Source organism: Paroedura picta, chromosome 3, assembly GCF_049243985.1.
Source record: "Paroedura picta isolate Pp20150507F chromosome 3, Ppicta_v3.0, whole genome shotgun sequence".
Lineage (NCBI taxonomy): Eukaryota > Metazoa > Chordata > Lepidosauria > Squamata > Gekkonidae > Paroedura > Paroedura picta.
Window position 1 is genome coordinate 176,421,526 of NC_135371.1, and position 16,047 is coordinate 176,437,572.

The 16,047-nt window shown below is 55.6% G+C and overlaps 1 protein-coding gene across 1 annotated transcript; it reads right to left on the bottom strand.

The window, feature by feature from the left end:
• On the bottom strand, positions 1 to 6,481 carry KLF1 (KLF transcription factor 1). Its single transcript, XM_077324318.1, has 4 exons — positions 6,458 to 6,481; positions 4,318 to 4,656; positions 1,667 to 2,468; positions 1 to 605 (listed from the first exon to the last, which is right to left on the bottom strand). Exons 1-4 carry the CDS (start codon positions 6,479 to 6,481, stop codon positions 334 to 336), a joined length of 1,437 nt encoding a protein of 478 aa, XP_077180433.1. The 3' UTR covers positions 1 to 333.
• Positions 6,482 to 16,047: the final 9,566 nt, after the last annotated feature.

Here is a 16,047-nt window from a genome sequence, read left to right on the forward strand (position 1 = left end):
TAATATAGAAACAAGAGCCAGCCTGTGGCCTTGCAGGGGACAAGTACATGCCTCTAGAGGGCAAATAAAAGAGCCACCGTGGACCTCCTCCCCTTCCTTCCGCCCTTAGCAGGCCCCTCTTCCCGAAGAGCTGCCTCTTTGGCTGCATTTCCATCAATAATTCATTTGGGAAGAAGCAGTTCTTGGCAGCCAATGGGACCCTACAGGAGCCCCCTCCCCAGGAGACCATGCTTTTGACGCTCCCTGGAGAGAGCAGAGCAGGCGGGGGGTACAGTGGTGGGACAAGAAGAAGAAGAAGAAAGAATGAATGAATGAAAAACTACATCTACGTTTTCAATTGGAGGCTGGCATCATCTGGGTGGGCAAGGGGGAGTTTGGCTGTGGGGCTCCCCTTCCTTGGCCGCAGCGTGCTTTGCCCATCAGCCACCCTCCTTTGTGCTTCTTCACATGCAGGGAAAGGTGATCCGAGCGGGAGAAATCCCGTAAGCAGAGAAGGCACACGTAGGGGCGCTCCTTGGAGTGTTTGCGGAAGTGCCGGGTCAGCTCGTCGGAGCGGGTGAATTTCCAGCCACACCCTTCCCAGGCGCAGGCATAGGGCTTCTCGCCTGCAAGAGAAACAGGACACCCCCTGTCAGTGCAACGAGGGCCTGAGCCCCATGTTAAAAAGGAAGCTGCCAGGGGATGAGACCACGGGCACTCCTGGCGTCCCCCAGCCCACGTGTAGCAAGGGATGGGGTCCCCCAAAAGGCTCCCAGCTCCAGGTTGGGAAACTTCCAGAGCCTGGGAGGGGGCGGGGGGATTTCAGCAAGGTCTAAGGGCAGGGGGGGCAGTCTGTGGCTCTCCAGCTGCCCCTGGAAGGGGCTCCTAGGAATTGTAGCCTGGGGACCCACAGACTGGTCACCCCAGGTCTAAGGCAACACTGTCCTCCTTCTGGCTAGGTTCAAGTGGGTTGCCATGTCGGTCTGAAGCAGCAGCACAAATTTTTATTCAACCAAGTTTTATTCTGGGCATGAGCCCATTCTAGGTGGCACATGCCCCCCCCCCCAGAGGCAGCTTCCTGGAAACTCCTTCCACTTGGCCCCCTTCACCAAGGGAGCTGATCTCTGGGCTCTGAAGAGAGGGCTGTAATTCTGGGGGGGGGGGGTGCTTGGCAAGGAAACCTGCAAGGCAGCCACCCAAACTGGGAGGCGAGGGCAGCCAGAGGGAATCCAGTTGCCAGCTCTGACTTGGGAGCATCTGGAGAGCTAGGAGTGGAGCCCAAGGAAGACTGCAGGACGGCCGAAGGGCAGAGACCCCCACCAGCCCTTTCCTCCAAGGGAGTCACTCTCTGCAACCTGGAGACCAGCTCTGATTCAGGGAGGCCTCCAGGGGCCACCTGGAGGTTGGCAATGCCAGAATGGAACTCATAGTGTATGGGACCACCCGGGGACCCTCCCCTTCCCGCCCCCTCACTGGCCATATATGGTCATATCACCCAATAAATGTTTAACAAATGTAAAGAATATATTTAAAATTAACTACCACCCGGGCCATCTAGAAACCCCAGCTGAGGAGACCCAGAAGCAAGAGCCACAGGGAGGATCGGGGGTGGGGGGGGAAGGATGGTGAATCCCCTGCATTGTGCCAGGGGCTGGACTAGATGACCTCTGAGGTCCCCTTCGCTTACCTGTGTGCACGCGGAAGTGGGCCTTGAGGTGGGAGCTCTTGGTGTAGCTCTTCCCACAGCCAGGGTGGCTACAGGAATGTCTATTTGCTTTCACCTTTGTGTGGGCCTTGCAGAGGTTCTTCAGCTTCTTTGGTTTGGCTGCTGGAGGGGTGGGGGGGCCAAGAACAGCAGGAGCAGCCGTAACTGCCTGGCAGGGCTGGACTGGCCACGGCTGACTGGGGGACCAGCCTGGGTTGGCTGGAGAGCTCATGACGGCTGCTGGGTACAGATGCCCCTCCGGGGTCAGCTGGGGATACGGCCCAGGCCCGGATGCTTGGGGCTGTCTCCAGAGCTGGCCCACTGGAGGAGGAGGAGGAGGAGGAGGAGGAGGAGGAGGAGGAGGACCCCCACTGACCATCGGGGCAGGGAAGTGCTGCTGTCGTTCCATGAGCTGGAAAGTCCCAAGGCCCCACCTGGGCCCCACTGGCCCTGGGGCAAACTGGAGCGGAGCTGGCACATACTCCATGGAGGTCTGCACAGAGACGACTTGGATAGATCTGGCGGGGGGAATAAATCCATTGCCAGGACGATGGCTTCCCAATGGGTTCTCACCAGCGGCCCCCATGAAGATTCCCGGCTGGTAGGTCGATGGCCATGAGGATGGTTCCTCTTGGCCCGGCGGGAAGCTTGGCTCCCTCGTGGGGAAGTTGCTCTGGAGGAAGTCTGGGTCCCAGCCGGCTGCCTCCTCCTCTTGCCTCACCTGGAGGGCCGCATCCAGGCCTCCGTGGGACGGGTTCCCCACCAGCCCCTCCAGCGGCTCCCACTGGAACACAAGCAGAGGGGGAGGGTTAGTTGCAGAAACCCCAAGCAGCCCTATGAATCCCGGGGGGGGGGGAGCTAGGGGACTGGGAAGCCCAGCCTTGGGGGTCCCTCCCCCCAATATTCAAGTATCAAAGACACCAAGGGAGTGTAAAGGTCATTTGGGATTGACTGTCCTTGGCTGGGGAACCAGAGAAAGCATAAATGGCTAATGAACAGTGGCAATGAAGCTACAAACACTTCAGAGAATCTTCTAGAACATTAAGAACATTGAAGCATCTCCAATTTATTGGAGAGCCATTGATGGAAAACGGTTTGTCTATCTGGATCCCGTTTTGGCTCACCCTGAATAAAAGTGAAATACTTTCAGCCTATCTTGGAGTCTTAATAAGTTAGGGTTCACGCAACCGGCAGGTCCCTTGGTTTTTGTTATTTCCCACCTGGAGGCTGGCATCCCTGACCCTCCGTGGGGTCCAAGGCCACAGAGTCCCCCCTCCCAAGCAGCCCTTTCCTCCAGGGGAACTGATCTCTGCAGTCTGGAGAGGAGCTGGAATTCCAGGGGATCCCCAGGTCCCACCTGGAGGCTGGCATCCCTGACCCTCAGTGGGGCCCAAGGCCACAGAGTCCCCCCTCCCAAGCAGCCCTTTCCTCCAGGGGAACTGATCTCTGCAGTCTGGAGAGGAGCTGGAAGTCCAGGGGATCCCCAGGCCCCACCTGGAGGCTGGCATCCCTGACCCTCAGTGGGGTCCAAGGCCACAGAGTCCCCCCTCCCTCCCAAGCTGCCCTTTTCTCCAGAGGAACTGGTGGAATTCCAGGGGGGGTCCAGGAATGAGAAAGACATTGGGAGGAATTCTTAACATGTTTAACCAGAGTCCAGTGGCACCTTTAAGACCAACAAAGATTTATTCAAGGCGTGAGCTTTCGAGTGCCGATCTCTTAACATGTTAATCTTATATCTTGCCTTTTCAATTCTATAATTAATTAGAAAATCAAAACTATTTAAAAAGAGAGAGGGAAACAGCCACCCATCCCAAGCCAAGGCAGAAATCCTCGAGTTGTTAATCCTCCCAACCGCCCTGCAGAGGGCGCCCAAACCACCCCTGCCAGGCGGCTGCGGCGGGGGAAGATTCGAACCCGGGATCGCTTTCCTTACGAGCAACGCCGCAGCGGGGCACGCGATAGAAAACAACGTGGCGTAGACGCCGATTTCGTGTCCCATGCCAGGGCGGCGCGCGGTAGGATCTGGGAGACCCAGGTTCGAATCCCGCCTCTAGCATGGAGGTTTGGTGGGTGACCTTGGATCAATCGTGCCATCTCCGCCTGACCCACCTCACTGGGTTGTTGCGGGGTTCAAAGGAAGGAGGGGAGAATAACGTCAGCTCCCATTGGGGAGAAAGGGCTCGGCGGAAATAAACCCCCTCTATAGGCAAGGCAGATCAAAAGCGCAAACAGGAGCACAGAAGCGCGCGTGGCCAACTTCCGAGCTGTCCCTTTAATCGTCCGGGGCTCTGCAAGCCGTTAGGTGATTCCATTTAGCCCTTTTAAGCCGCGGAAAGCCTCCCGGGCCCCGCCGCTCGGACAGGGCCCGGGGAAGGCACCCGACGGGTTTCCGAGCGCCTCGCTTCGCGGCCCTCGGGGGCGGCGGGTCTAGCCTTCCCTCCCCCGGCTGGCCCACCCAGCCTCTCTGCAGCCAAGCAGCGCTCGAGGGCGGGCAAGGGCAAGGGCTACGGCGACCCCTGCAGCCTGGACGGCGCGCCCGGGCAGAGACTCCTTGCAGCGGCTGCAGGACGAGGCGGGCTCCGGGGCCCCAGCAGTCCGCCCCCCCCCCAGGCCCTCCCGCCCTTCCTGCTCACCTGGAAGCCGTCCGAGGGCGGCGGGCCCTGCTGCGAGGGGCCGTATCCCCACATCCCGCCGGCCTGCGCCGATGTCCCGGGCGCCACACGCGCCGAAGCTCCGAGGAAGCTCCGAGGCCGCCGAAGCGCAGCTGGCCGCACAAGTCCCTGCGCCGCCTTTCTGGCCTCGCTCCCCGCGCGCCCCTCGCTTTTGGGCAGCACGAGCCCCGGGACCCCGCCAGAGGCTGCGGGCCACAGGGGCCGCCGGCCAATGAGCGGCAGGGTGAGGCCCCCGGGGGGGCGGGGGGGCGGCCTTTGCAGGGCGCCCTCGGGGGTCCCGTCCTTGGAGAGGGGGCGGGCCTGGAATAAACCGTGCGAAGGCCAGGGGAACAAGCCCCCCCCCCCCCGCAGTCTTACTCGTCCAAAGAGAAGCCGGCCTGGATTCCAGGGGGTAGCCTCCCCCCCCCCCCACGAGTCTCAGAGGCTTTGGCCGGGCTGCCATCCCTTGGGCTCTGGGGCCACATCCCCCCCCCTCCACACACACACACACCCCTCTTCCCAAACACACAATATTGGCCACACGTCTTTTGCGGGTTCCTGTGCAGTGGCCATATCTGAATCTGGGAGAGAAGCCAGCCCAGGAGAATCCCGTGGCCAGGAGAAAGCTCTTCCAAACTCCCACAGATGGGGACTTTGGGGGAAGGGTTGCCAACTCTGGGTGAAGAAATGCCTGGAGATCTGGAGCCTGGGAAGGGCAGAAACAAGACCCCCTCCAGCCCACCTCCCGAAACCCTTCATCTTCTTCAGGAAGCTAAGCAGGGTCGGCCTGGCCGGCACTGGGACGGGAGACCACCACGGAAGTCCAGGGTCCCTCCTGCCAGAGACAGGCCACCTGGGAAGGCCTCTTGGAAGGCCCCAAAAATTCCTCACCGCTCCCCGGGGGTGGGGGGGATACCACCCTATCTGGAAGCCCCTAATCTACGCCATTCCCTTCTTGCTCAGGTGATCTTCAATGGGTCTCCCAGAGGAGTTTGTTCCCAAAGATCTCTGCTGTCCCCTTGCCAATCTGCTCCCCCCCCCCAGTTTGACTTGGCTGGGCCTTCATCCCACTTAATCTGGCCCTCGAAGGAATAAATGCTAAGCAGGACTCCAAGACTCCCTTCCCTCCAGCAATTAGTCTAGCCCTTGAACAGAGAAGCCTGGCCTTCCTCCTTCTCCCTCTTTTGCTCTCGGCAACCCCTCCCCCCTGCTTGGATCCTTTGGTAAGGGGGCTTACATTCCCATTTACAACCTGGGCCTAACCACGCTTGTGTGTATAATAAAATCGTGGAGCCATGGAGTTGGACGGGGACACATGGGCCATCTAGTCAATGCAGGAGCATCCGGGAGAAGGATCTGTCCAGCTGCTGCTTGAAGACCCCCAGTGAGGGGGAGCTCCCCACCCCCTCCTTAGGCAGTTGATTCTACCGCTGAACTGTGAGAATCCTTCCTCCCATCCCTAGTTGATATCATCCTGCAAGTAGTTTAAAATTTAAACCCATCCCTTCAGGTCCCCTCCTCTGCTGCCTTTCCCTGCCCTCCTCCAAGGGACAGCCTTTCTGATCCTTCAGGAGAGCCCTCCTGCCCCCTCTCTGCCTCCTCCTCTCCAGGCTGGACATCCCCCAGCCCCTCAGCCTTTCTTCCCTGGGCTCAGTCCCCCAGCCCTTCCAGGTCATCCTCGTCTCCCTCCTCTGCACCCTATTTAGTCCTTCCAAGTAGGTAATGTTGTTGGCAGCTTGTGGTGACCCCCCCCCCAAAGTTAGACGATTTTGCCCTTGCCTGCCTCTGCTTAGCCACCGGGGACTTCCTGGGGGGGGGGAGCTCCCTTCCCAGGACTAACAGGACCTCCCCTGCTTGGTGTCTGAGATCTGGAGAGAGCAGGTTAGTCTGGGCCATCCAGGATCTGCAACTCGCTCTACACAGCCCTGCCCTTGACCTTGATACGGAAAGTACAGCTGGTCCAAAACGCAGCAGCCGGGTCCTCACAGTCAGGGGTAGTCAACCTGTGGTCCTCCAGATGTTCATGGACTACAATTCCCATGAGCCCCTGCCAGCACTTGCTGGCAGGGGCTCATGGGGATTGTAGTCCATGGAGGACCACAGGTTGACTACCCCTGCTCACAGTAACACCATGGAGGTCTCGCATTCGGTCCATCCTCCAGGAACTGCAATGGCTACCAGTCAAATACCAGATCAGGCTAAAGGTTCTGGTAATTACCTTCAAGGCCATTCGCAGTCAGGGCCCAGTGTTCCTGAGGTACCCCCTCTCTGCTTATGCCCCCCAAAGAACCCTAGGCTCTGCCACCACCAACCGGCTAAGGATCCCTGGCCCTAAAGAAGCCCACCTGGCCTCGCCAGGGCCAGAGCCTTCTCCGTCCTGGCCCCCACCTGGTGGAACGAGCTCCCTGAGGAGATCAGGGCCCTGACGGAGCTAAAACAGTTCCGCAGGGCCTGCAAAAGGGAGCTCTTCCACCAGGCATTTGGCTGAGGCTGACCGGAATCAGCAACTTCTGCAGGGCCCCTGAACCTCCCTCCCAGGAATCCATGCACCTCAGCCATGGACCGGTTTGGACTGCTATGAATTAGACTGTTACCTTCAGTTATGGTTCCTGCTGTTGTTATTGCTCCAGGCAGGTTATATGTTATGTTTATGCTCAAGAGATGAGCAGAGGTGCAGGTGCGTTTATCCACGAAGCTCTGGATCCCCAGAGTCAAGGCTTTAGCCTCTCTCCTTCTCCCTTTGCCCTCCTTAAGGACTCTCGAGTGACTCTCCATTGTGTGTGTGTGTGGGGGGGGGGGCTCTGTCCTCAGTCTGGCTGCTCCTGCCACCAAAGCACTCTGCGAGGGCCCTGCAAATCCTTAAAGCACTTCTGCAGAGGTGGCTGGCCTGCCTCTGCCTAGAGGCCTCGACTTCCTTCCTGGTCTCCCATCCAAGGCACAACCAGGGTCTAGCCTGCTTAGCTTCAGAGATCACACCGGAGAGGTTCAGGCCAGCCAGGCCCTCCAGGTCAGGGCAAGAGAGGGGCAGAGGGGGTTTGCCCTGGCCGGCCTCTGCATGGTCTCCCCTCCCACGAGTATCCAGGCCAACTCTGCTTAGCTTCTGAGATCTGACAAGGCCCTTTCCAAGTTTATTCGGAAATAAATATTGTTCACAATTAGATTTGCTTCTAAACAAGTCTGTTTAGGAATCTGGCCTGTTCCAGTGCCCTGTGAAAGTGAAGCAGTTGGGCTTAAGATAAAGTGAGCACTTTTGGAGGGCACCTGGCAAACTGTCCTTATGTTGAAATTAAAAAATACATATTACAATACTATTTTTGCATTCTATGAAACCTTTTGTTGCTCCATATAGACCAAATATATATATTTGTTGCTCCATATTATAGACCAAATTTTTAATCAGGAACCCCCCCCCCTCAATGGTGTCTCGCTTTACCAATGTTAAAATCTGGTCACCTTAGTTTAAGGCCAAATTAACTCATTGTGGGCCAGTAGGAAAGTCCAGCAGCACCCTAAAGACTAAGCACATTTGGGCCAGGAATGAGTCACTGCTCCCTCCTTCAGGTACAGCTAGAATAAGGTGACCAGATTGTCCCACTTTTGGAGGGACACCTGGGGGCACCTGGCATATTGTACTTATGTTGAAATTAAAATATATATATTACAATACTATTTTTGCATTCTATGCATTCTATAAAACTTTTTGTAGCTCCATATAGACCAAATTTTCAATCAAGAACCCCCCCTCCAGTCAATGTTGCCCTGCTTTACCAATGTTAAAATCTGGTCACCTTAAGCTAGAAAATGAACAAAATTTTGGTCCAAAATGGGGCACCTTTAAGACCAGGCAAGTTTTATTCAAGGTATGAGCTTTCGTGGGCAAGCTTCAACAGGGGAGAGGGGATCGCCTCTCTATTCAAATGTGTTCTCTATTCTCTATTGAGAGGCCTAATTACATTAGCAGCTGAATGACTCTGATGGGTGTGATTTGACCAGGTTCTTCACCCATCTCTAGAAGCTGGCCTCAGGCCTGGCTCGTGCCAAACGACATTAACTGGTTTGATTAATTTAGGCTCCTGCAGAAGGGCCGGCCAGCCTGGAGGAATCAGCACCATCACTGGTAATGGCTCAGGACACTTAATTCTGCCCAGGTGAATGGGGCAATAAATAAGCCATTGCAAATTCTGCCTTATCTCCCTTGGAAAGGAGGGTTGGGCCTCCGCCAGCAGCAGCTCAATGTCCTGGAAGGTTAATGCGTCTCTTGCTGACACAAGGGGGCAAAAACCACATTAGAAACTGCCCTGGGTCAGCATACCTGGGTTAAAGGTCAGCAACAACCCAGGCTAAAATCATGGCTAAAAATGAAATCTTATTATTATATATGTATATATTATTGTGATGATAATGCCACCTTCCAAGGTGGGCAGGTTCTCCAGGGGAACTGAGGAGCTGTGGAGGTCCCAGGAGGTCTTCAGCCACCCCCTGGAGGTAGGTACTCAGCAGCCCCACCCCAGCAATTGGGGTGTGTGAGGGGGGAGGGGTATTTACCGGCAACACATCCTGCGTGCACCAAATTTATGTATCTGGCCATCTATCACCTGCCTTCCTCCCTCAACATGGGTGTCACTGAGTGAATCAAGACAGTCAACAAAATGAAACAGGTTCAGGGTTGTAGAACTAGGGATGCCAGCCTCCGAGATCCCCCGGAATTCTGGCCCATCTCCAGATAACAGAGCCGAGTTCACCTGGAGAAAAGGGCTGCTTGGGAGGGGGGACTCTGTGGCCTTGGACCCCACTGAGGGTCAGGGATGCCAGCCTCCAGGTGGGGCCTGGGGATCCCCTGGAATTCCAGCTCCTCTTCAGACTGCAGAGATCAGTTCCCCTGGAGGAAAGGGCTGCTTGGGAGGGGGGACTCTGTGGCCTTGGACCCCACTGAGGGTCAGGGATGCCAGCCTCCAGGTGGGGCCTGGGGATCCCCTGGAATTCCAGCTCCTCTTCAGACTGCAGAGATCAGTTCCCCTGGAGGAAAGGGCTGCTTGGGAGGGGGGACTCTGTGGCCTTGGACCCCACTGAGGGTCAGGGATGCCAGCCTCCAGGTGGGGCCTGGGGATCCCCTGGAATTCCAGCTCCTCTTCAGACTGCAGAGATCAGTTCCCCTGGAGGAAAGGGCTGCTTGGGAGGGGGGACTCTGTGGCCTTGGACCCCACAGAGGGTCAGGGATGCCAGCCTCCAGGTGGGGCCTGGGGATCCCCTGGAATTCCAGCTCCTCTGCAGACTGCAGAGATCAGTTCCCCTGGAGGAAAGGGCTGCTTGGGAGGGGGACTCTGTGGCCTTGGACCCCACTGAGGGTCAGGGATGCCAGCCTCCAGGTGGGGCCTGGGGATCCCCTGGAATTCCAGCTCCTCTTCAGACTGCAGAGATCAGTTCCCCTGGAGGAAAGGGCTGCTTGGGAGGGGGACTCTGTGGCCTTGGACCCCACTGAGGGTCAGGGATGCCAGCCTCCAGGTGGGGCCTGGGGATCCCCTGGAATTCCAGCTCCTCTCCTGACTGCAGAGATCAGCTCCCCTGGAGGAAAGGGCTGCTTGGGAGGGGGACTCTGTGGCCTTGGACCCCACTGAGGGTCAGGGATGCCAGCCTCCAGGTGGGGCCTGGGGATCCCCTGGAATTCCAGCTCCTCTTCAGACTGCAGAGATCAGTTCCCCTGGAGGAAAGGGCTGCTTGGGAGGGGGGACTCTGTGGCCCTGGACCCCACTGAGGGTCAGGGATGCCAGCCTCCAGGTGGGGCCTGGGGATCCCCTGGAATTCCAGCTCCTCCCCAGACTGCAGAGCTCAGTTCCCCTGGAGAAAAGGGCTGCTTGGGAGGGGTACTCTGTGGCCTTGGACCCCCCTGAGGGTCAGGGATGCCAGCCTCCAGGTGGGGCCTGGGGATCCCCTGGAATTCCAGCTCCTCTTCAGACTGCAGAGATCAGTTCCCCTGGAGGAAAGGGCTGCTTGGGAGTGGGGACTCTGTAGCCTTGGACCCCACTGAGGGTCAGGGATGCCAGCCTCCAGGTGGGGCCTGGGGATCCCCTGGAATTCCAGCTCCTCTTCAGACTGCAGAGCTCAGTTCCCCTGGAGGAAAGGGCTGCTTGGGAGGGGAAACTCTATGGAATCGTATCCCTCTGGGGTCCCTGTCTTCTCCAATCTTCCCAGCCTGGATCCACCTCCTGCCCCATCCCCTGCTGGTGGCCAAAGGAGACCTGGCAGCCCTACACAGAACCAACTAGAGGTCTGAAAAATAGAAGCCATGCAAAGGATGACCTGCATGGTGCAGGGGTTGGACTAGATGACCCAGGAGGTCCCTTCCACCTCTATGATTCTATGGTTCTATGGAAAGGACCAGGCAGGTGGGGTGGGAAAGGCCGCTCCCTGCCTGAGACTCTGGAGAGTAGAGGCCAGTCTGAGTGGACAAGGCTGGCCTTTGTGGGCTGAGCCTCTGGTTTGGACAGGAGGCCATGGGCAGTTGTCAATTTGCCCATTTGCAGGTCCTGCTCAGAGGAGAAGAGGTCTCAGGGAGCAGCATAGGGGGAGAAATGGCCCTGCACATATGGAAGCCTTTTTATGTGACCTCCAGTTGAGCCCAGTAACTGATGGGCCCACCAGACTATTTTCCATCTGTCCCAGGTATGTGAGCATCGTGCTTTCCATGGAGATGTGATGGAGCTCTTTGTATTCTCTCCAGCTGCGACTGAGTGGACTGAAATGTAGATGTGAGTATTGAGGGGGATTGCCCAATCCATCTGCATATCCGTTGGCTACATATTTTATATTATGATAAAATACGTAGCCACAAACACCTAGTTTCTTTAAATGAAACAAAGTCTTCTGGGCCAGATGAATTTGGAAGTTTTTAAGCAGAGGCTAGGTAATAATCGGACAGAAAGGCTGATTCTGTGAATTTAGGCAGATTGGGGGGGGGTTGGCAGAAAGGCCCATGCTTGGCCCTTCCTTGCATGCCCAGGGAAATGCCAATTGCCTCTTATGGGTGGGGAGGCAGACTGGTCAAGGGTGCTGGGTTTTGATGGGGAGGGGGCATCATCTGGCCCCTGGCTGGTGGAATGAGTTCTTGCAGGATCTCAGGGCCCTGGCAGAGGTGTCTCAGTCCCGCAGGGCCTGTAAGGTGGAGTTCTTCACCAAGCGTTGGGTTGAGGCCAGGACAGCCTGGCCAGGGTCACCGAGGGCCTCTCCTCGAAACCTTGCAGCCTGTAAAGCAAAAATCTATTTCCTTCCACGACCAGAGCAGAACACCAGAGGTTGTGGCTTGGTTTGGTTTGAATGCTGCTGCCTGTAGTCGTGGATTAATGTTTTATATAATAGTGTGTGTTTATATTAGTTTGCCGGTTTTTAAGGCTGTTCTATATTTCCTTTTAAAATGTAAGCCATCAGGAATCGGCATTGCCAGGAAGGAAAGGAAGGAAGGAAGGAAGGAAGGAAGGAAGGAAGGAAATTGGAGTGGAATGGGAAGGAAGGAAGGAAGGAAGGAAGGAAGGGAGGAAGGAAGGAAGGAAGGAAGGAAGGAAGGAAGGAAGGAAGGAAGGAAGGAAGGAAGGAAGGAAGGAAGGAAGGAAGGAAGGAAGGAAAGAGCAGCCAGCCGGAGCAACAAGATGGCCTGACCTTTGTCCGCATTTAGGCAGAGGTCGCCAACTAAAGCCACCAGAGCTGTTGCCATCCTACAGCCTGGTCTGAAGCCAGACTGAAAAGAGCAGATGAGTTCTGCTGCTGCTCCTGTTCTCCCCATCATTCATTCATTCATTCATTCATTCATTCATTCATTCATTCATTCATTCATTCATTCATTCATTCATTCATTCATTCATTCATTCCTCACCTCTCCCCGGAGGCCCGAGGCGAGTTACAACATATAAAAATCCTCACTAAAACCATACAATAAAACATATAAAATGTATCTTACACAATTCCCCAAACAATAAAGCCAAGATGTGGTAAAAAAAACCTCAGCTTATAACTACACTGCCCCTCGATACCCCACTAAAGAGGGGGGGGGGAGAACAGAGGGTGCCAGATGGACTCTGCTGCTGCCGCTGTAAGGGGGGCCAGATCGATCTGTCCGGCCCAGCCTCATCCCAGTGCGGCCCAGTCATTTAGCCCACGAGGGAGACCTCCTTGGCTACATCACTTTTCTGGAGAGCTCTACCTCCTGGAGTGGCCACGGGAAGATTCTCTGAGTTAGAGGCTGGTTTAGAATAGATCTCAAGGTTTCAGGGAGGCGGCCCTGACAAGATTTCAGAAGCCAGGCGGGGCAAGGATCCAAGGTGCCCAAAGTGGCCCCTCACACCTCCAGGTTTGTCAAATCCACCACAGAAACTGAGTCAAAGCAGTCTATAAATAGAACAGATGGTACACTAGGCAGAGACTGAGTCTGGCTCATCTGCAGGACCTAGAAACTGAGGCCTTCCCTATGTAGCCTTCTGGCCCTGGGACTCAGGATTAGTGCCTCTGAACGTGGAGGTTCCCCTCAGGCAGTGATAGCCCCTCCTTCATTCATCTTCTCTCATTCCCTTAGAAAGCTGTTTATTCCAGTGGCCATCCCTAAATCCTCTGGCAGCAGATTACACATTTTAATGGCTCTCTTTGTAATTCTGAGGAGTGTTTCCTTTGAGGCCTAGCAGTTGGGGGACGGGGAGGACTCTTTGTCCACACTTTCTCTTTGTCCACACTTTCCACCCTCAGCATAATCTTTATAAACCTCCGTCTTGTCCCTCCTTAGTTGTCTCTTCTCAACAGGAAAAGCTCTTCAGCTTTTCCTCCTAGAGAAGGGTTTCCATCCCAAAGGCAATGCTTGTTTGTTTGTTTGTACAGTACAAACAGGTCCAGGAGCAGAATGCATTGATGGATTTCTGTGAGGGACGGAGGGAGGGTGAGCAGGCCGGAGCGAGGCCTTCCGGAGCGAGGGCTGGATGCAGACACAAGATCCCACCGTAAGCCATCTGGAGTCTCAAGTGCAATCCTGAAGGCCACACCTCAGGAAGGCTTCAGTCAGAACGGAGAGAAAAATCCCTGCAAGGAAAGGCCGAGGGCCTTGGGAAGGTTTCCACTGGCAGAAGGGCTCCCTGGGGGGTTGGGCTGGATGGCCTCTATGGTCCCTTCCAATTCTGATTCTGCAAAAAGAGAATGCTTATGCCACTGCCTAAGATGGAGCTTTTACTGCATTTTAGCGAAGAATGTTAAAGTGTCATGTGCAGAGCTGGGTCAGTACACCAATTTTAGCCTCCTGTTTGTACTGGTTTGCACTTTGTCCTTTTTGTACTTAATAAAAAATATTTTTAAAACACCACCCTCCATTATCATAGAATCTGAAAGTGGGAGGGGGCCATGAAGGCCATCTAATAAGGCCGTCCTTACGTTTCCTAAATTACTCTTTTTATTCCTCAATTCATTTGACAACTGCTTATGGAGCCACCTTGGTTTCCTAGGCTTCTTCCACCCATGTGTTTCCACGAGATATTGGCCCACCATTTTGCTGAGACCAGGATTAGGGGGACTGTGCTGCATTGGTGGTCTCCTTTCTCCAGAACCGGACGCAGAGGTTTGTGGTGGGGGAGGAGTTCTCTCCCCCTTTGGGCTCCCATGCGGAATAACTCAAGGGGAAATACCCTTCCCCAAGCTTTTTAACATCTATATGCTCCCTGTAGCTCAGCTGGTCCGGGGCTATGGGCTGGGTTGTCATTAATATGCAGAGGACATCCGGCTCTATCTCCTGATGAATGGCCAGTTGGACTCCCCACCCCACCCCCCACCCCCCGCCCCCCTGATTACATTTCCCAGTTGTTTGGAAGCAGTGGCTGGATGGCTCAGCCTGAGTCACCTGAAACTCAACTCCTCCAAGACGGAGGTCCTGTGGCTGGGGAGATGGGGGGGGGGAGCAGGAGCAGGAAGTGTGTCTCCCATGCCTGGACGGGGTGCAATTAACACCCGCACTAGTGGCCAGGAATTTGGGCGTGGTCTTTGATGCCTCCCTTTCCATGGAAGATCAGGAAAGTAGCCCAGACAGCTACTAGCACCCTACCTGTCCCCAGAACACTTGGCCGCAGTGCAGCGGTCACTTCCAGATTAGGCTACTGTAACTCGCTCTACGCGGGCCTGCCCTTGGCTTTGATCCGGAAACTGCGGCTGGTGCAAAATGCAGCTGTGAGGGTCCTCACTAGAACATCCTGGAGGCCCCATATTCAGCCTGGGCTGAGACAACTGCAGTCTGCTTCCAAATCAAGTTTAAGGTTTTGATTTTGACCTTTAAGGCTACACGCGGCCTGGGTCCTACCTATCTGCGGGACCGCTTATCTGTTTATGCCCCCCGCAGGGCTTTTCGCTCTGTCGGTATGAATCTACTGGTTGTCCCAGGCCCTCAGGACATCCACCTGGCCTCGAACCGGGCCAGGGCTTTTTTGACCCTGGCCCCATCCTGGTGGAATGAGCTCCCGGAAGATCTGAGGGCCCCGTTGGAGTTGACAGCTTTCCGCAGGGCCTGCAAGATGGAGCTCTTCCGCCTGGTGTCTGGTTGAGGCCAGGGTGGGGTCCTGGAGTTACCATCCGTGGATCTCTTAATGAGACTAATTTAGGATCCTTGCTCCCTATGAGAGCTTGCCCCATATGCTGAACGGGGGTTTGGGATTGCTATTTTATAGTTTGTCATCTTGGTTATGTATTAAGGGGTATTTTAGGGGCTTTATTATGTTTTCATTGACTTGTAAACCGCCACAAGACGTTTGGCGGCATATAAATATAAGAATAAATAAATAAGTAAATAAAAACATTTTCTTCTCAAGGAAATTGTTTGTGATTTAGCCTTCAATATTTCATTATTAAGAAACTCCTAGTCCTCTTGGACTCCCATCTCCTTAAATCTTTCTGACCACGGGACTCTACCCAAGATATCTTTATTAAAATCAGCTTTCCTGAAATCCAGTCTTATTAGCAGAGTAGGTCTTCCAACAGGTATCTGGGTAATTGAAGTCACCCACGGCCACTGTTTTCCCCTTTTTTGAAAATCGTGTAATTTGGTCTAGCAGTATCTCGTTCAAGTCCTCTGAGTGGCTTGGGGGTCTATAGCAGACCCCCCCCCCAATAATCCCACTCTCATTTCCTCCTCCTTTTACTTTTACCCAAACACTGAAGGTTCGTGCTCAGGTACCAGCATTTCTTCACAAGGATACAGATTCGTAACCTTTATTGCCACCCCTTCTTGACTAGCCTGTCCCATTGGAATAGATTGCCCCGTTCAATCCTGGTAGTCCAGCGGGGAGTATTTTCCCACCAAGTCTGCGATTCCTATCAGGTCGCAGCCCCCTCCCCCTGAGAGGGCTGCCGGTTCCTCCTGTCCAGACCGCCTGTGTGTGGGGGGGTGGGGGGGGGGCCGGCTGAGCTGCTCCGACGGTGCACCCCCCTCCCCGGCATCCAGCCGGCCCTTCCCCAGGAGCTGCTCTCCCCTAGTGTTTTGGGGATGCCTCCCGGCGGGCCGAAGGGTCCTCCTCGCAGGGGCGGTCGGGGGGCGCCCCCTAGTGGCGGGCCCCACGAGCGCCGTTTGCCGGCAGGGGCGCACCTGGACGGCAGGTAAGCGGGGCTGGGTCGGGTCCGGGTGGGGGACCCCGAGGACGCTGCCCCTCCCGCCTCGTGCCTCCACCGGGCTAAGCCGACCTAGCCGACGCCGGGAGGCCCTCC